Source organism: Tasmannia lanceolata, unplaced genomic scaffold, assembly GCF_043159265.1.
Source record: "Tasmannia lanceolata isolate RefF3 unplaced genomic scaffold, GAP_Taslan_0.1 ptg000013l, whole genome shotgun sequence".
Classification (NCBI taxonomy): Eukaryota; Viridiplantae; Streptophyta; class Magnoliopsida; order Canellales; family Winteraceae; genus Tasmannia; species Tasmannia lanceolata.
Window position 1 is genome coordinate 8,386,324 of NW_027518690.1, and position 20,791 is coordinate 8,407,114.

The 20,791-nt window shown below is 41.3% G+C and overlaps 1 protein-coding gene across 3 annotated transcripts; it reads right to left on the reverse strand.

Annotated features, from left to right (window-relative positions):
- Positions 1-205: 205 nt before the first annotated feature.
- Positions 206-18,357, reverse strand: LOC143889685 (uncharacterized). Of its 3 annotated transcripts, XM_077393981.1 has the most exons (7): positions 18,150-18,357; positions 17,994-18,067; positions 17,733-17,908; positions 15,188-15,406; positions 2,483-2,497; positions 2,051-2,270; positions 206-666 (listed from the first exon to the last, which is right to left on the reverse strand). In XM_077393981.1, the coding sequence occupies exons 3-7, from the start codon at positions 17,855-17,857 to the stop codon at positions 400-402; spliced, it is 846 nt and encodes a 281-aa protein (XP_077250096.1). In that variant the 5' UTR covers positions 17,858-17,908; positions 17,994-18,067; positions 18,150-18,357; the 3' UTR covers positions 206-399. The 3 variants fall into 3 exon arrangements, with proteins under 3 accessions (XP_077250096.1, XP_077250097.1, XP_077250098.1); XM_077393982.1 differs by lacking the exon at positions 17,994-18,067; XM_077393983.1 differs by lacking the exon at positions 2,483-2,497 and having other exon boundaries at positions 18,150-18,356.
- Between the last annotated feature and the right edge of the window lie 2,434 nt (positions 18,358-20,791).

Below are 20,791 nucleotides of genomic sequence, written 5' to 3' on the forward strand. Positions count from 1 at the left end.
TGGTGACTTGGGAATTACCAGGGTCATTTTAGATTCGAATGAGGCAATGCCCCAATTCCTAAACAGGTCAGCAAAAAAAAAAAAAATTTACTCTGTCTCATGCTGTTTTTCTTTTGCTTCTGTATTTGTTTACCTCTTTTGGAGTCCCAACGTTCAGCATATCCAAAATGGGGATAAATGGAGTAGTAAACAGTTGCAGAGATAATGCTATCAAGTTTAACCATTGTTTATTCATAACCATGCTAATTTTACAGATCAGAAACTGAATCATCTATAAGAGTTTAAGCCAGAAAAAAAAATGTTTGCTGATTTTCTAAAGAACATATATTAGCAGGCACTAAATAAACTACCACAATCATTGCCTTTCTAAAGGAAAAACAAAAGCAGTTTGAGAAATAATCACTTCAAACCAATTCCAAATGACAGCTTTGGACGAGATTTATTCTTACCCAACAGCTTCATCTGATTTAACCGTTCTTCCTCTTCTTCCATTTTCTTCCTTAGCATCGCCTCTTCTTTTTGTCTTTGGATCCTCTCCAACTCTCGATACCGTTCCTCCTCTTTCTGCTGTTGTTCTGAAGCTTCTCTTCTTTGAGATTCTTCCACTCTACGCCGATTCTCCTCAAGCATTTTATCCAGCTCTTCCCTCTCTCTCCGTTCTCGTTCCTGCAAGTCACAATCAAAGTCACATCCAACTAGTAGAAAACTAAATTTCAATTGGTGGTTCAGAAAGTATACAAAGTTTCTTGACAAGCTAATTACTGTATGCAACCTTCTGAAGGAACAAGAAACTACCAAAGAGAGTAGCTAAAACAGAAGAGTAACTTTTAAAACTCAGTAGTTTCTTGTTCCTGCAAGTCACAGATCAAAGTCGCAAATCACATCCAATCAGTAGAAGACTAGGTTCTAAGTACCAGGATAATAATTAGAAGCTTTTTACCTAATTAGTACATGCAACCAGTGTTACCGGGGTCGCCACCCCCCTATCAACCCACGATCAGGACCACACGACCCAAAACATGGTTCGTTTGCAACCCGGATCACTAAAAAATGGCAATCCAGGTCGCATGACCCAAAACATAGTTCGTTTACAACCCGGACAGCTAAAAATGGCAACCCGCAAGAGAGAAAGAGAGAGATACACGTCAGTTGTCAACATATGCTGAGAGAGAGGGCATTCCCGAAATAGAAGAACCGTCTCATACACATGCACGCACACCCACATGCATACACACAAAGTACCAAAGCGGCCTGAATTAGAGCTCCAAATCGACCTACAATCCCAAATGGTGAACCAACTAAGCCTACCCTCATCGTACCAGGCTAGCAACATACTCCGCACCCGTTCCCACGAACAAGAAACTACCAAAGACGGTAGTTAAAAGTTAAAGCAGAAGAAAAACACAAAACATATGGCATCCATTTTTTATATCATAGTATAAAAACGGCAACGCTATTTTGGGGAGGAATGAAGGGGCAGGTGAAGGGTTGAGAACCTAGTTCCAGTCGCCCCTCACGGGCAGGGGGGAGCGATATGTTGGCCATGTGTGGGTGGGGAACTATATACAGGCCAGGGTCACTGTAATTGTTGTTACAACAGTGGGACATCTTGTCCCCATGATGTAATTCGATTATAGTTCATCAATAAAATTAGCTACCTTTCAAAAAAAAAAAACGATCCACATTTGGTCAAATCCATTATGGGGTCTCAGTTAATGCAACATGTGCCACACCTCTTGTATGGGGGCACTTGGGTTTGGGACCTTTGGGTGCTTAGGTTCGAAACTTCAACCTAGTGTTTCTCAAAAAGACATAAAACAGATATCTGCAGTACTGCACACACTCCAAAGTGTAGCACACATGCCCACCCCACACATTTATAGAGAAGACTTGCAACAACAAACATCCTCATTACAAGTTTCACAATATTTAAACTAGAAGGGTTTTGGAGAAACCCAAATTAATGTGCTTTAAGTGCACCAGGAAACAAAAAGCAAACCAAAGAAAAGAGATTAGCAGAATGTAACTTTGTCATGTCCAAGATACATACCTCTTTCTGCCTAGCTTCAACAAGAGTAGCCTCCTTTTCTTTTTCAAGTTGAGCCGCAACCTCATCAAGCATTATTTTCCGACCCTCATCTATCCGCCTCTGTATCTCTAGCTTGACCTCCTCGGAATTCAAACTCTCCTCCACCTTTTTTCGAATAGCTTTTTCCACTCTCCGTGCAGTTTCTTCTTCTAATAGTTTTAGTTCTGCCTCACGTTGACGCCTAACAGGACAAGGAAAAAAGTTAGACAGGCAAATGACCTCCAATACAGACATTGCAAAACCTCAATTCTAAGTGTGACTTAGGATCCAGACAGTAGCATAACTGAATTAGCAAGCAACTTTTTAAGTTTCATCCATCCATCAATCATGAATGACTAACCTTCCTTCCAATCATCAAGATACTAAATACAAGCTTATGCTTTTAAGGCATACCTCTCTAACAGGTTCCTGATCCAAACAAATGAGTATTTCAAACTGGTGAACAGTAGATAAACGAGGCATCAATTGGATCATCAAACATAACAAGTCGAACTATAGCAGTAGTAGCTTCCTTCAGAAAAGCCTGTGGAGGAGAATGTCAAGTAACCTGTTGCAGGTTTAAAACTAATCATGAAAACACTTTTAAAAATCAGTTCTTACACAAGAAAATTATAAGTTTATTAAAATACAGGGTAGGAAATCTGGACAATCGCCTGTGGAGGCAAAAAAATACGTAGGGGTGCAACTCGGGTCGGGTTCAACCCGAAAAAAGGTTGGGTCGGGTTCAGGTTGAGTTCGGGTCGGGTTGACTTTTCCCAACCTGGGTTGAGTTCGGGTTGGGTGAGGGTTGAGGGTTTGGGAACCCGACCCGAGTAAAACCCGACATTTTTTTTGATTTTTTATTTTTTAAGCTTAAAAACTCGGGTTGGGTCGGGTTGAACTAGGGTCGGGTCGGGTCTGGGTTGGAAAAAAGGGTTCCACGGGTCAGGTCGGGTTGAACCTCGCCGGGTTGGAAAATGGGTTCCTCGGGTCGGGTCAGGTTGGCCTCAACCTGACCCAACCCGAACCGAGTTGCACCCTAAAAATACGGCAAAAAGTCCAAGATTCCAGCTGTTTAAAACCCATAATGGGAAAAAGGAAATCTACTTGCATTCCACTGAGAATCAAATCCATAATATCTAGAGGCACTTGAGTAGAAAAATTGGAGAAACAAAAGTGCCTGAAGATTGAATGAATTCGAGCTTTCTTGTTTATCTTTTACGTCATTAATTGATACAGCAAGAAATCTTAAGGTTAGCAAACGTATGGCTTGGGTATCTCAACAGCCAGTTATCACATGGGACAGTTTAATACTACATCCTGTATAATTACTTAAAAAATGTAAAGGATGATGGCATGTGGACACAACATAGGGCTGAATCTTGGTATATTCAGTCAGCCATTTACAAAAAAACCATCACACATTTGCAGAAAACCATCCTGCATTTTAAGTCATTTGAAAATATACAAGTCTAGTCATACTTCGTAATAGAGAATCTGAGAAGACAAATGTCTCCAAAATCCTGAGATACAGCCAATAAATAAAATGCATCCACAAATCCTCCAGATAAAGCCTGATGCTCTATCAATTTCCTCATGCATTCACGTGAAAAAATAACATCCTATAAACAGAAGCAGAAATTGTAACACCAAGATCCCAGAAACCCAAGTACTGCAGACAATTAAATACATCTATCAACATCTAGGAAGAGCCACTCCTGAACCCTTTAACCTGTACCTTTTTGGACAGGAATAGTTGAGTTTTGTAATATCTTCTATTTTCTTCTGAATTGGCTTCGGGTATGCCTGTGCCAATTCACCTTAATATATTGTAATTGCAGGATGGGACCCCTAGTCCCGATTGCTATTGGAATATTAATGAAACTTGTCTCTTTCAAAAAAAAAAAACATCTAGGAAGAGCCACAATATTTTCATTGGGACCAGAAGGGTACAAATCCAAGGAGACCATTTCTAGCAAGTTCAAACAAAGGACCCAATCTCTCCAAAACACCTAGAGAAGGGAAGGGGAGGGGCAACAGGATACAATACAAGATAAGTAGCACATTGGTGGTTATGGACATCCGGTCATACACACTTTTATCAACAGCAGGGAACCGTGGCCCTTACTTTTCACACAGTACCATCGGGCACTCTTAAGGGGAACCTGTGTTCGATGTTGTTATATCATTATGGGTGTTATATTGCTTATGTGTTGGTTTTAGTGCGCAATTGTACTTATTCTAGAACTTCCTGAAGTTCCATCTTAAGTGTCAATCATTTGCATATGTTTTCATGTGTTTTCGTAATTTTATTGGACTTTCACTGAAATTTCTGTCCGAAACCGACATGTTTCCATTTCCATCAGGACCAAAATGCATATTGAAACCGAACAATGATAATAGAGTCCACTAACAGTGATAATATAGTCATGGTGCTTCTTGGCGGTAGTGGTACATTCAGAAACGACAAGGAGACTTTGAAGGTATTTCCAGTGCCCATTAAAGCCAAAGATGCAACTGAGGCGGGAATGCATGCTCCTCTTACAGGTCTTCATAGCTTTCTTAATGAGGTTCGGGTTTAAGTCAGAGACCAATTTTAGCTTGGTCTACAGGAAGCTTGCACATATCCTCAACAAAAACCAATGCCATTAGTATAAGTTTAAATGTTTCATTGGTTCATAATGCCAGAGAGGCTAATGGTTCAGAGGATTGGTCCAGCAAAGGGGGATGGATCCCGAGTTATGACCGCATCAACCGAGTACTCAGCTGCGTCAATCGTCAATCGAGTACTCAACCGCGTAGTTCTGAGTCGACTAGGATTTTCTTTGACCACGTTTTGACCAACATCAGCATTTTGAAACAGACTTATATAATTATCGCCCATCAATAACAACACCAGCTAATTGATAATTAGTCAATACTAGTCATCTATAATATTAACATAACCACCATCAATGAAAATCAATCAATCTTTCACTATTATAGAAACTGAGGATTACTCTATGATTTTTTCTTTAAAATGTAAAATATGTTATTTACTTTTTCTCGAGCAAGACAATGGCAGTTTTAGTGCAAAAAGAAGAAAAAATAAGACAACGGCATTTCTGAGAGGTCGGGATGTCCTCTCAGAAAAAGAACCTGGAAAAAGCCAAATAAAACAGCCCAACTCGGTACAGAAGTGAATGACTAATCAACAACTCAGCATGGGTAGCTACCATCCATAGCAACTTTATCTACCACTTCATTGGTCAGTCTCAGTTGATGGGATATCAATGACTTTATCATAGCTCAAAGGTCAACAGCTTTCTACATAAAGTGGGCCAATCTCCATGGACCCACCAATTTAGATAAAGCCCAATATATGGCGCAAGAAAAGTCGCCTTCAACACCCTCTCCCCCGTAGGCATCTTTTAAATACCTCCAAGAAATAAAATGAATCCACAAACCTGAGTATTAACTCAGGTTAGACCGCTGCACAGCCTGACCCGTCATGCAAACCTGAAGCCTGGAGACAACCTCGAGCTGGGTCTACGACCGACCTACTCCGTTCAGTCCAAAAACCTGAGTCTTAACTCAAGTTGGACCGCTGCACGGCCTGATCCGCCGTGCCGACCTAAAGCCTGGGGACAACCTCCGGCTAGGTCTAAGACTGTGCTCGGTTAGGTCCAAAAACCTGAGTCTTAACTCAGGTTGGACCGCACGGCCTGACCCGCCGTGCCAACCTAAACTCCAGGGACAACCTCGGACTGGTCTAAGACTGGCCTGCTCGGCGAGGTCGGAAAACCTGAGTCTTAACTCAGGTTGGAACCGCTACAAAACCTGACCCATAATGCCAACCTAAAGCCCAAGGACAGCCACGGGCTGGGTCTAAAACCAACCTGCTCGGTTAGGTCTAAAAACTATGTCATAAGTCAGACTGGGCCATTGCACGGCCTGACCCACCGTGCCGATCTAAAGTTCGGGGACAACATCGGGTTGGGTCTAAGACCAACCAACTCGGGTTGGACCGCTGCTCGGCCACAACCTCCGGTTGGGTCCACGACCGGAGTGCACTTCAGCGGCAGTAGCTCGTCCAGCCGAGCTACATACGCCGAAATGCACAAAACGACAAAACATCCGGATGGTCCCACAGATGGGGGGCACTTCAGCGATTCGGCTCGTCCAATCGAGTTACATACGCTGATATGCACAAAACGACAAAACTTTCAGCTGGGCCAACGACCGGGAGGCACCTCGGCGGCAGTAGCTCATCCAGCCAAGCTACATACGCTGAAGTGCACAAAACGAAAAAACCTCCAACTAGGCCCACGGCAGAGGGCACCTCAACGGTGGTAGCTCGTCCAACCGAGCTACATACATCTAAGTGCACAAAACAAAAGGCCTGGGGTACCTTAGCGGCAGTAGCTCGTCCGAGCTACATACGCTAAAGTGCACAAAACGACAAAGCCTTCGGCTAGGCCCATGGTTGGGGGCACCTCAGAGGCAGTAGCTCGTCCAGACGAGCTACATACGCCAAAGTGCAAAAAATGACAAAGCCTTCACCTGGGCCCACGACCTGGGGCACTTCAGGCTTCAGCTCGTCCAGCTGAGCAACATACGCCAAAGTGCACAAAACGACAACCTCTGGTTGGGCCCAGCAGGGGGGCCTCGGCGGCAGTAGCTCATCCGGCTGGGCCCACAGCCGGGGGCACCTCGACAGTAGTAGCTCGTCCAGCTGAGTTACTGTAGACAGCCCATTTTGACCGAACCCTATTAGAGTCGTTAGGGTAGAAACCCAAGTAAACTAGTGTTTTAATGTCCCAAATTTGTTCCTAGAATAGGTTAGGGTCTCATTTAGGTCCTCATAAAATTTCATCAGAATCCGTCGCTGTTTGCCTAGCAAACGGACGACGTTTGTAGTGTAGCGTAGTGTAGGAATAAGGGTGGCGATTTAGCCAGAAATAGGGGTGCGCTGGAACCTGGAAAACCAGTTCAAATTTTCCGTAATGGGTTGTCCGGGAGGATATAGGGGTATGCGGATTAGTGTGTAACAAAATTAGGGGGTGTATTATCCTGAACCAGGGCAATTCTGTAATTAGTGAAGATGCTTTTCTTCCCCTCCAAGTTACCATTAAGCCCTAAGCCAGGTTAGTGAAAGGCTTAGGGCTAGGATTAGTTAGAGGGAATCTTAGGAAGCTTCGCTTCCTTGGAAGCTTCCTAGTTGGTTATGCTTCCTTTGATCCCAACCCTTGGACGGAAAGGTAATTTGGAGGGTTGGGATCAAAAGAGAGAAGATATTTTTCGCAAAATATTCCCCCCTGCTATTACTTGAGCCCCCCTGCTAGCGTAAGTGATATTTCAAAAATTCACTAGAAAGGGTTGTCCAGGTAAGAAAAGGGGGTGGGCATATATCATTATTTTTAGGGGTCCATCTCTTACCCAAGCCCCCCCCCCCCCCCCCCCCCACCCCTCCTGTAGGTTAGAAAGTTGTTAAAAGCACATTAAGAGGGTTGTCCAAGTAATGAATGGGGGGAGGGGGGGTAAATTTATCATTTTCTCTCTATATGAGCCATCGGAACAGGGAAGGAGAGGGATTCGATTGATTGAGAAGAAAACCAGAGAGAGAGAAAGAAAGAGGGTTTGGGGGTTTCCCTTCTCCGATCCGGCCACCCATCTTCCACCTCCACTCATCCATCATCTTCTTCTTCTTCTTCTTCTTCTTCTTCTTCTTTTGCTTCTACCAAACCCACCTCTAGCCACCACCACCATCTCCGACCACCCCTATCTTCACAGCCTCCATTACCATCTTCTTCTTCTTCTTTTTCTTCTTCCACTTCCTCAGCCACCAACACCACCATAATCCATCCACATCCTCCATTTCTCTTACCATCAAACCCATTTCTTTAATCCACCACCATTATCCCCATTTGAAACCCACTTCATATCCTATTTTCTTCCTCTGCCAAACCCTCGATTCAGCCACCATCTACCACCAACACCACCACCTTTTCCCGGAATCCGGCCACCCCATCCCTCTTCTCCGACCAACCCTTGCCGGAATCCCACCACCACTATCTTCTATCCACTTTCATTTCTTCCATCTCATCCCTTCTTCTCCGGCCGGATTGCCGGAATCCGGCCAAGCCACCATCTCCATCTCCGATAACACTCTCCACCATCACCTCCACCTCCCAAAACCCAAATCCACCATCACCATCTCTCTCTCCCCAAACCCACCACCGGCCACCTCCATCAAACCCCCTCTCTCAGCCACCTCCCATCATCCATACCCCCAAACCCAACCCCATTAATTCCGACCGACCATCATCATTTTCACCATCTTCCCCATCTTCAACCTCACGGCCATTATATCCCTTCTACTCCATTAATTTTTATTAAAAAAAAAAACCCATATTCTTCCATCGAAACCCCTCTTCTTCGACCACCACTTCTAAGCTCCGGCAAATCAGAGCTCCGGCTCCACCATCACCATCTCTGCAACTCACCTCCACCATCCCACAACCATCTTCAACCTCCAAACCCATTCCCAAATCCCCATCTCAACAATTCCGGTTGGTGCTATTTCCGGCAACCTTCACCACATCCGACCATTCACCGCCATTTCCAAACCTCGCCGGATTCCGGCCTAATTCCGATCACATATTGTTGTTTTTCTTTGCTATTACCATCGTCTTCTACCTTGTTTCAACCTTAGAAACCCAAACTCAAGCCAAGATACCTTAGATTTATTGCATTCCTAAGTTCTAAAACCCTAAATCCTAGACAAATTTCAAATCTGCTGTTTCGATTCATCATTGTGTTCGATCTTTGCAAATCCATTCATGCCTCTAAGATCCGAAGAACCTCAAGCTTGGATCTGAGCATAATAAGCAAAGGTTCGGCAAATCTGCTTTTATCTGCCATTTCCTTTTGGTATATGTTTCTGAACTAAAGAGAAGGAAAATGATTGAAGACAAGGAGAAGCTGCGGCATCTTAAGGAGAAGGAGAAAATTGGTGAAATCTTTCTAAATTTGATATATTTTCTAAGTCAAGGAGGTTCTACCAATCTTGCTGGATTACAGTTGTTTTCTCATTATTGCTCTGACCCATCACTGATATTATTGCACTTCATTCGATCCATTTGAGCAAGAAACGGTTCAAGCAGATAAATAGCAGAGTGAAAAGGTATTCTTCTTGTTCTTCTATTTTATGGAATTTATGTTCTAGGATCATGATGATCTGCTATTATGAATATCCTTTTATGTGAAAATTTTCTATACAAGCACTTAAGTTTGTAAAATTGATATCTTAAAGAAAATTGAGCTGATTTCGCTTTTAGTTGATCAGAAATTTTGGTTGTTATGATAAGGAGTGAAAATTTCGTTTGTTATTAGATGCTTTACATATGCCACTCATCTCTTTAGCCTTCTGTCTGTTCTATAGTTGGATGCATATTGTCAGGCAGATGAGGGTTTGATTTTGGAGGGGGAATTGATAGTTGCGATTTAACAGTGATTTATCTTGATAAGTGATATCCAGATGGCATCTTTAAAATCAATTCCAGGGGTAGCAGCTGCTGAATAGCTTTGTTGGTAGTGTGGCATACACTTCCATGTTGTTCAAGGACAGGTGTATGTATATAGATTTTAGAAGCTTTTATGGGTTGGAGATAACTGAAATGGTGGAGTGGGCCTCTTATACCTATGAGTGAATACGGAGAATATCTAATCAAAGTTTGCCATTAACCTTGTATGTCATTTGTGACTAGCAAAGTGGTAGCCCACACATATCTGTGATAAATGGCAACCCTCTCACCTTTTGTTGTTTCCACCCTTCTCTCTATCGCACTCTCTCTGCGCCTTCCTTAGACACAAGCATAGGGTGAATTACCAGTTCACATTTCATATTGGTGATAAGAAGATACTACTATTTCATAATGTTTATCGTTGTGTGACGTGAGCTATATTCTATGGCATTTACATCAATATTTTCAAGCTTTGATTGTCACATGAAATCTGCTCGTCCTCATTGGTTAAGTTAGATACTCCTAGTTAAAGGGGGTTGGCATACGGAATTCATGGAATAAATTGGTAGAGGTTAAGTATGGGGGTTGAAGCATAGTGTCAACAATATTTGGTACATTAGTACTACCCTTGCAGCGCTTTGACAATTGTATACAAACTTAGTTTGTGTCGCACAGGAGCAAGGCAAAACCTGGAATTTGAGAGCCTTATACGCTTGCATTACAAAATCACGGTATGTTGAGATAAGGATTGCCTTGCATCTGAACTGATTTGCGTGCTTATAATTCAGAGAGTTTATTTCACTGAACAGGTTGCTAAGATGAATTAATTTTTGTGTCTGTTGTTCAGAGGAGCTGTTTCATTATGTATGTTTGAATTGATCTTTATGCCCGTTGAACCAAAGAACTTAGTTTCGTTGCATATGCTGCTGAAATAATTTTCATGCTCGCAATTTAGGGGTCGGTTTTATCATATACGTGCCCAAACCAGTTTCTTATGCTCATTGATTCAGAGGTTTTGGTGTATATACCTTACCCATCAGTTTAGCACAATGTTCTGAACTTGATTGTTTTCACCATTTTTTTTATTTTTTTATTTTTTTTTTTTGTTTTTATTTTTATTTTATCGCTTTATGCAGTTCATGTTTGTGAGATGGAATTGTAATCTCTTTGTTTTTAAGCACTTACCTTTGTTGTATGCTCGTTAGTTTAAGTCATATCTTTAAGAAAAAAATGTTGATCCTCGATCTGTAATTTTAAAATTCTATAATAGTATGTGCTAAATTTTCAAGTGGTGTAGGCATCTGTACCTTAAAGGTAAAGCTTGCTTCTTAGTGTAATGGCATACCAATTTGAGAGTTTGGGTAGGCGATGAAGGCGCTACCCCAAGCCTATCCTTAGGGGACTTGCTCAGTCCAAATAGCGTTCCTATCTTTATTTAGTAGACTTTCCAAGTCCTTTTAGATACCTTTAGATATTTGATTCCCCCATTAGGAGACGTGTTTCATCTCGAAAGGCAGTTCTCTTTCAGAGACAAGCCTTGTTGTTTAGAGCGTACCCTTAAGAAGGTTGCCTTAGTAGAGAGTACTTGTAGGAGGCATGCCTTGCCTCCTTTGTAGAGTTCCTATTTGGAGGCGGGCCTTGTCTCATTTCGAGAGTTTTCTCTTTAGGAGGCTTACCTAGCCTCAGGTTAAAGCCCCCCCTTTTCTTTTTAGAGAGTCTTTGACTCGTTTGTCCTTTTAGGAGTATCATTTAGAGAGTCTTTGACTCATTTGTCCTTTTGGAGGAGTTATTAGTGAGTCTTTGACTCACTCATCCTTTAGGTGGTGTTATTAAAGAGTTTTTGACTCATTTGTCCTTATTAGAGAGTCTTTGACTCATTTATCTTTTTTAGCAGTATTATCAGACGGTCTTTGACTCGTCATTTAGGTGGTGTTATTAGAGAGTCTTTTACTCATTTGTCTTTTAGCGGTTTTATTAAAGAGTCTTTGACTCATTTGTTTTTTTTTTAAGAGGTGTTATTAGAGAGTCTTTGACTCATCTATCTTTGTGATGTCCTTATTAGAGAGTCTTTGACTCATTCGTCTCTTTTGGTAGTATTAGATCATTTCCTTGTCTTTGGCGCTAACTTACCTGGTTTAGGGGTTTCCCCTGTTAGCTCTAGGGTTCATCCCTAGGGTTTTGCTTTGTGTATTCCCTTAGGTCTTTGACCAAAAGGGTGAAAATATTCTAAAAATCCAAAGGCACTTGAAACTTTCGAAATATCTTAAAATCCGAAAACATTTGAAAACTGGAAAAATTCAAAATCATTTGGAGTGTTAATTTTTAGTTGTAGTAGGAGAGTTCGTTTCGAACTACGTTGGCTTGATCTTCTTCCACGAGGTACGTAGTGCAGCTTGGGATCTTTATCCCAAGTCCAGCCAAACTTTTTGTAAATAGTTTTTTTTAAAACCCTTTTGAATAAACATCTTTAAAATCTTGATTTGGAAAAGATCTTCCTCTAGAGTTAGGACTTTGTCCTAGATAGAGAGTTTTGTTTTAGAGCTAGGGCTTAGTCTTTGATTTGTTTTGTGTTTGTGCTTGTTTTTAGAGTTAGGGGTTTGTCCTAGAGTTATAGGAACGCCTCCGTCCGGTCAATCGGCGATCCACATCGCCGATTGATGACTAGAATAGGATACGTTAGTCCACCCTTTGTTTTTCTTAGGAAACACAGCCTAGTTACACATAGGTTGTAGGAACCACCTGCATTAACTTAGGGCTAACCTGCATTTAGTTAGGGCATATAGGGTGTCCTAAAATCTACAATTCACTGGAATTCAAATAATCGCACAAGAAACTTTAATAACTGGTCCGGCCTTTTAGATCGAGTCTAGGATAGAGGTCTAGGTGTCTTAGGCATCATAGCTTAAAATAGGCGCGAAGAACTACGTTGCTCTGATTCTTGCGGAGGCGGGGATACGTAGGCTTATTTGGATGAACATCAGACTATCTAAGGACTCGGGCTAAATCGTTTAGAGTTTAGGATTTGTTGTGATGTCATGTTGTGTATTTTGGTGTGTTCTCTTACTTTCATGCGCATACCTTATACCTTTAGCTGTAGCATGCATGTGTTCGCCCACCAGAACTTAGACACCTATTAGGCATGTCACTCATAACCTAGTTATTATTAGGTGAGATTTATTTCGGTTCTTTTGTGTGTAATTATTATTTCATCTCCCAGACATGCATGATTAGATAGACGTATTCTCGGAGATGCATGTTCCCATTTCACATGATTTTCGCCTAAAACTCTTCGAAGTTAATAAATAATGGCATAAGAGACCAAGTGTTCGCACTCGGGCGAATTGGGGGTGTTCTTCGGACCTTCTCCATTCGTCATCAAGCACGGATCTTTTGTATCTCTGGTTATCCGTTGCAGGCAGAGCATTTGTTTTTTTGGTTCCATGGCGTATCCATGGATGGCGAATCTGAGTTATTTTTTTGTACATCTTGGTTTCGAGCCCTGGCTCCGGATCAGGATGTATATCATTCATTTTGTATCGCCACTCATGTTATGCTGTGAGTGGCACCTATTTCGAGAGTTCCTTGGTAGAGCTCTCCTTCACATGTGGAGATCTTTGAGGATTGCAGGGGGATATCGCATCCCTCGACGCCACTCGTCCTCTCAGGATCGGGGTCCACAGTTACGTACGCCGAAGTGCATAAAAAGACAAAAACCACCGGTTGAGCCCACAGCAGGGGGCCACCTCGGTGGCAGTAGCTTGTCCAGCTAAGCTACTTACGCCGAAATGCACAGAACAACAAAACCTCCGGCTTGGCCCATGGGCGGGGGACACTTCAGTGCCTCAGCTCGTCCATCCGAGCTACATACGCCAAAGTGCACAAAACGACAAAACCTCTGACTGGGCCTATGGCCGGGGGGCAATTCAGCACTTCATCTTATCCAGCCGAGCTACAAATACCGAAGTGCACAAAACGACAAAACCTCTGGCTAGGCCTATGGCCAGGGCACCTCAGCGCTTCAACTCGCCCAACCGAGCTACATAAGCTAGAGTGCACAAGACGACAAAACCTCACTTACGCGTAAGAACCTTGTCGTGGGCATCTAGCCGGCCTACTGACCAACATACTCTTCCCACTCATAGTCTCACCCTAGGAGGAGGAGGGTATGTCAGCACCACCTACCGGCCGAACGCACCTGTCAGGACGAACAACCGACTTGACGACGTCTCCTCGGACAACCTGAAATGGGTCTTACAATTCCTCTCCTTGGATTCTCAAGGAAGCATTGCAGAGAACAAATTTGGAGTTAGAATCATTCCGACCATCCTGACCCGGTGATCTCCGGGATGACCACGTAAAGACCGCCTCCCAGGGCCGATCAGGGAGATTGTCATACGAGGCAAGACACTTCCAAGTTAACTTACAAAAGCCAAAGTGCACAACTACTCCCTCAGCCCGAGTCGACCCTAGAAAGTGGGGGATATCTGATGGGGGTAAAAATAACCGCCAAACCACGAGCTGGCACGTGGCACACGCAGACCCGGGGTAAAATAAAATTCCATGCCTCATATGTGGAAGCCCTAGAAACCTTAAGATGCACCTCTAATGCCAGTCGCCATCGTCAATCCTAGAAACCTGCTATTCTAGGAAAGCTGGCAATTATAGGATATTTATGGGATCCTGTATTCCAGGAAACTAATCCCACTCAAAGAAGGAAATCTGGGAATCTTTCCAAATTAGGAAGGAAACCAAGAACCCAGGAAACTTACTCAATCTGGGAGATCCCCAGCCAATTAGGAAAGAGTCCTCTTAAAGCAACTCTCCTCTCCTCTCCAGGGCTCTCCATCTATATAAACAACCCTAAGGCTCAAAGGTGCGAATTATGCAATCATTATTTTTCCTCTACTATGTATCAGTTACTGATCGCTGACTCAAGCATCGGAGGGCCTTCCCGAAGAACAAACTCAAGGTGGTCTTCTGACTGTTTTGACAATTTGTTTGTGTTCGCAGGCAGCATCTCTTACCTCTAGAGCCATCTCAGTCGCATCCAGATTTTGACCGCAACACATCATATATCTCATGTGTTTAAATGCTATTTTTTGTGTAGTAATTTGGAAAACATATAAAGTTTATATCAAATATTAAGTATGGACATCCTGTGTCACCTTAGCTTAAATTCATAGAGAACCATCTTCAAAAGTTGGTCTCTATCAAAATTTTATTTCATAGGTTAAGATGAACTTTCATAGGTTCCAAAACCACTAGGTAGCAGAAACTACTCATAGCTAATGGGATTATTTTCTTTAAAGGGTAAGAAGAAGAAAGAATAATGAACTACCAAATGCGTAAAGAAGAAAGAGAAGATATGCATATTTCATTAGAGCAAAAACAGAAATGAATCTGTTCACCTATTGCACTTCTTAAATGCAGTGATACACTTTTGGACAGAAGGATCAAGAAATTATTGTGATGACAACTCACACACGTAAAATGATTTTTTAGACCATAACACCCATGTATTCACTAATAATCAGTTAAAAATTAAAACAATAGAAACAAAATATTATCATAATAAGGCAATGGCAGCAGAAACATGGAAAAGTGGCGTATGTACCTTTTATTTTCTTCATCTTCTTTTCTCAATTTCTCAATAGCATTTTTGCGGTCAGTAGACCCAAGGCTTGGGCTTCGAGACTTGTGTATAGGAGACTTTGAGGTACTCCTACTTCTTTGTCTCTTGTGTCGCCTTAGTGTCGGAGAACGACTTTTACGCCGCCTAGGAGTCGGAGAACGACTTTTGTGTTGTCGAGGGGAAAGAGATCGACTTTTCCGCCTGTGTAATAAAGTAAAAAGATGGAAGTCAACAACTGGAGATGCCATAAAATCCCAGAACATGATAATGATGTCCTAGTCACCTCATTGGCCATTGTACTTGTTTCACGATATAATATGTACAGTTACCTCATATAGTGTTAGAGTAACCTTTGTATGCTCCATCTTTTATCACTTATGTCGCGATTGAGCATGGAGTGGTCAAAGAACAATCATCAGCACCCATCACCTGCTTACTTCCCATTAGATGGGAAGCATTTATATTTCTTTACTTATTTTTATACAAGGAAATTTTCTCCATCTTATAACTGTTTAATTATTTCATTTAGATTCATTTCCATTTCAAGCGCACGTACTAATTTTCATTGGCAGTCTGATGAATGCCACCCAAACATGAATGATTACCTAAACTGGATGCATACAGTCTTAACTATCCTCGAACCTTGTTGGTGCAAATTAACCTATTGCAATGGAGGTAAAAACAGATGGAGGAAGCCGGAAACTTGAACAGTTGCATAAAGTCCATCAATCTTAAGCACGTAAACTATTGAAATGTTCACTGCAGGACTCTATGGCCAGAAAACCGTCAGATTTACATCATCAATGTGTGAACTAGGTACCCAATTGAAGTAAACCAACCTCCACTGGATAAGATAAATAACACATGATAATATAAATAAAAAGGAAATCAGAAAGCAATTGCCACTAGTACAAAAACATGACCACGCAGAAAATAAATAACTGAACAACCTTTATATTACATAGGTAGTGTATTTTTGTTTGTTTGCTTGTGTTAGATAATTGTACCATTATCGCACACCTCAAATAGTTATCAGATAGTCTTTCGTAACATAGCAATGAGATAGTCACTGCAGCTCAACAGTGTTCCGACTTGCAAGTGGTCACACCCTAGGTTACAACCACCCCAAATCGCAAGTGTCGGACTCCTTTGTTAGCCTTTCAAACAAAGGAGCACGTCACCCAATTAGATCCTTGTATAGAAAATCTCAAACAATCACGAATCTCCCCCTGCCTCAAAACTCAGATTCCAGTTATTTGTTGCACTGAATGATTATCACATAACATTAAAGCCCTGTTTGTTTTAGATTATGACAATCGACTGTGGAGTCCCCAATCGGTTGTCATAATCTAAAACAAACAGGCCCTAAGCCATGTTTTCTTTCTTGTTAGGGAATACCCAACCCAGTGAAGGGGTCTTTTTTTCCATTAACACAGAATATTGAGCCATGTTTTCTTTCCTGTTAGGGAATACCCAACTCGGAGAAGGGGTCTTTTTCCTACCTTTTTGGGAATAAGAAACCAGATAAAGGAAATTTTTATACAATAAAATGTGGAACATGTGAAAGATTTTTTATAGCATATTCAAGCATAAAACGAAAGAATTGCAAAACAGGGAGGAAAAAATAAAAGGGATGAGAGAGCCATCACTTTTGATCATTTCAGTAGGAAACATGTATAAGCCATGTTATGTACCAAGACGAGTCCCATTTGGGTGGAATAAATTAGTTTTGATTTCTGTAGCTGATGAGTTAGCTATCTAGTTGTCTGGTATGGGTAGGAGTCTTAGGCCATGTTCGTTTAAGATTATAACCGATTGTGAGTGCCAAACCAATTATTGGACTCACATTTAACGTACATTTGAGTGTAATAATCGGTTTGGCACTCACAATCAGTTGCCATAATCTTAAACGAACATAGTCTTAGATATAAGGGTTAAGGTATCTAGATTGCTTTAGGTAGGAGACTTAGATGAATTGGTAAGAGGCCGCAAAGTGGGTTCTCTATTTAAAATGCAAGTAGTCTTTTTCCAAATTAATGAAGAAATTTATTCCAAAAAATGTGTGTTTCTGTGCGCATAGGAGGACTGACCCTTCCCTCGAAATGGATCGAGAGGCTGACCTTCCCTCTAAGAAGATCAATCACATTGCAAACTGATTCAGGTTCTTAACACTGCATGATTGCGTAACTGAACTCAACTCAATTCAGCTACGCCTTTGTCCCAAACTAGTTGGGGTCGGCTAATGAATCCTTTAGAAAAAAAATTCATAATTTTCATGAAGAAGGTGAAAGGATCTACCCGGCTCAAATTGACAAAGTCTAATCCAAACACTATTTGGGTTCGTCTACACGGAACATTTTCTTCCATTCTCTCCTATCCAAGGTCATCTTCTCTGTTATGTTCCTAGCCATCAAGTCTTTCCTCACCGTTTCTACCCAAGTTGTTTTCGGTCTGCCATGATTTCGTAACTAAGAAAAACATAAAACTTAAAAAAGTGAATTTCAGAATCAGCATTACAAGTGATCACCTGCTATGAGAATAAGAATACGGAGATCGACTCCGATCCCTTCGGCTTCTCCTTCCATACCGACCAACCGGAGATGGTGAATACCTCCTCCTGTACGGAGGCGAAGGCGATAGGACCCGCGGCATCTCTCTCACGAAAAAATCTTCTATCAAGCTGTTGCTATGGTGATTGTTCACCTGCAAATTTCAAAACGGGTTTGGTCTTAATAGTGTGAAATTGAAAATTCTTGTAAAAAAAAGAACAAACAATGAAAGAGAATACCTTTAGAGAATAACTAGATGAATTGGGACATGGGTTTGTTGAAAGGCATCTTGATAGATTGTTTAGGCCTAACTCTATGAAACAAATACTGGGTTTTAATGTAGAGATAGGATAAAGATGAAAAGGAAATTGCATGAAAGAGTTGGAGATAAGTACCTTTGAATATGTGGAATATGCTGATTATGATGAGGATGCAAGAAGAAGCTGCGGTTTTTCGGAGAAAAACAAGGGGATATTTTCCACAGAAGGTAAGAAAATGAAAAGCAGAAGCAACGAGAAGATTTATATAGAAGAAGGATGATCGGTTTTTTCCTTTTTATCTCTCGGTCTTTAATTTTCTTCTTTTTGGCGTAGGGACTGGAAACATGAGTTGTAAACTTTTAATATGATGAAAGGCCTTACAGTACATTATTTTTCAAAAAAGTACTGTACTGTACTGTCAGGATGATCCAAACAGTCCACAACCTAATACCCAAAAAATCATTCCCGCAGGTCCTAACCCTCCCATACATCCCTTTGGTTGCAGGAATTTTTTTTTTGGTTCCTGGGATGTTCTGTGGAACAAAAAACTTCCCAGTAAAATAAAAATCCCATGTTTGGTTGACCGGATGGGGGAAAAGTTGTGAAGGAAAAAAAATCTTCTACAAGCTTATTTTTTATTTCCGGGAGTTTTTTTTTTCCTTCCTATGGTTTCGTGTCGGGTTATTTTGGTTCCTGAGATTATTTCGGGCCCACCAACCAAACGTGGGTTTCCCATGGAAATTCTACAAAAGTCCCATAATCAAAAGAATTCCGGCAACCAAACGTAGGGACAACAAATTAGAGGGTTGATCCTAACCCTCTATAGATAGGAGGGTTAGGTCAACCTATGGAAATGATTTTTTAGATTGTGTCCCATCTTACGGACGAATTGGATCATCCTATGGTGTGAGCCGTATTGCACTTTTTGAAAAATAATGTATTGTAAGGCCTTTCATCATATAAAAACTCAATCCTGTGTAAAACTCTAAAGTCTAACCCAATAGTTTGAGGCCCAAAACTCAATCCTATGTAAAACTCTAAAGTCTAACCCAATAGTTTGAGGCCCACCCCCGCCGCAAGAACCTTGTTTGATTCCTTATTGTGATTCTGATTTCTGATCGTTCATTATAGTCGGCCCAATATTAGCTTGGGCACAGATCACAATTTCTGAGCTTCTATGTATGGGCACCCAAAATACCCCTCATCTCCCTCTCCCCGTTCAATGTGGCAACTGAGTTGGGCTGGAGGTTTGTGAACAGCACGGCCCATGAAATACCCCATTAACAACTACATAACTAGTTTTAGGGGTATTTCGGTAAGTTGAATTTTTTTTATCAAAAGACCTCTAACATCTATATAACAGCTAGTTTTAATTAGGGAGATGATAAATTCGCACCCCTGTAGGATAATTCACAACCCTCTTTACCTGGATTGTGGCATCTCCCTTTAGGCTCTGTTCACTTGCGTTCCCGGGAAAGCAAATCCCTGGAAACAGACTGTTTTTTTCTTGACAATACATAATTATGGTGTTCACTTGCTTTCCTGAGAAAATAACTAGCCTGGGTGGAATATGTCAAATAATGACATGGAATTGCCAAAAATGACGTGGAAAGTCTCTTTTCTCACTAGTGTGGGAAATCAAATCCCATTATTTTGGTCGGATTTGCTTTCCCGGAAAAACTAGTGATAAAAGGTGGGCAAGCAGTTTCTCGGGAAACATTTTCCTGCATAGATCCTGCGCATGTGAACAGGCGCGGGAAACCTTTTCCTACACAGTTCTCCTGGATTTCTTTTCCTAATGCCACGTCAGAATCCCGGAAACCTTTTCTTTTCCTTTCCCGGGAAAACAAGTGAACAGAGCCTTAGTTATTTTGGTAAGTTGAACAATTGTTACCAAAATATCCCTCAGCATCTATACAAGAGCTAGTGTTGGAGGTAATTCCATTAATTCATTTATACAATCTCTCACTTTCTCTACAAGTCTACTCTCTACAATCTATTTCTTTACCAAGTTTACTCTCTAGGGAGAAGGCGGAGGCCCGATTCATGTCGTACATGGAGTAGGGCAATGAGGTTCCACCTAATGAGTAAGTGGTGGTGCAACCTAGGAGCGAACGTTCACAATGTGTTCCAGAAATGGACACTTGAGCTACCATGTTTATATTTTGTTGTGGGTGTAATTTTCAGCTGCAGTTTGACTTCTGACCAAAAGCAATATGAAATGTTAGCAGTTTGGTTGGAACTTATATCATTTGCCATTTGTTTTCTATGTTTGAAGTTTGTGTGTTGAAGCCCTCATGATTTTTTGGATGAGACCCTCCTTTCTTTTTAGTTGGTTGTAATCATGGTTTTAAATTTCGAACTGAAATTTCAGATTTCGGTCAATCCCGAAACCAAAATCCGGTATACCCAAAATGTTACACAATTTTCACCGAAATTTTGAAATTTTGGTTGAAATTTTATTTTTTTCCAAAATTTCATCCGAAATTTTAGGAAATTCAACCAAAAATCTCACAATTTTAAAATTTTGTTATTTTTCGAAATAGTGAAATCGCAGAGTGCGGTTTGTGAATTGTGAAATTGCAAATCGCTTTTTTAATTATTTATTATTTTCCCATTTGGAAATCGCACAGTGCAATTAGTCACTATTCATCAATGAAATCGCACAATGTTTTTAATTATTTAACACTTTACCGAAATTTCGGTTTCAGTGAGGACCGATACACATTCCGAAATCGAATTTTGAAACCATGTTTGTAATGCGTAGATTTGACTTA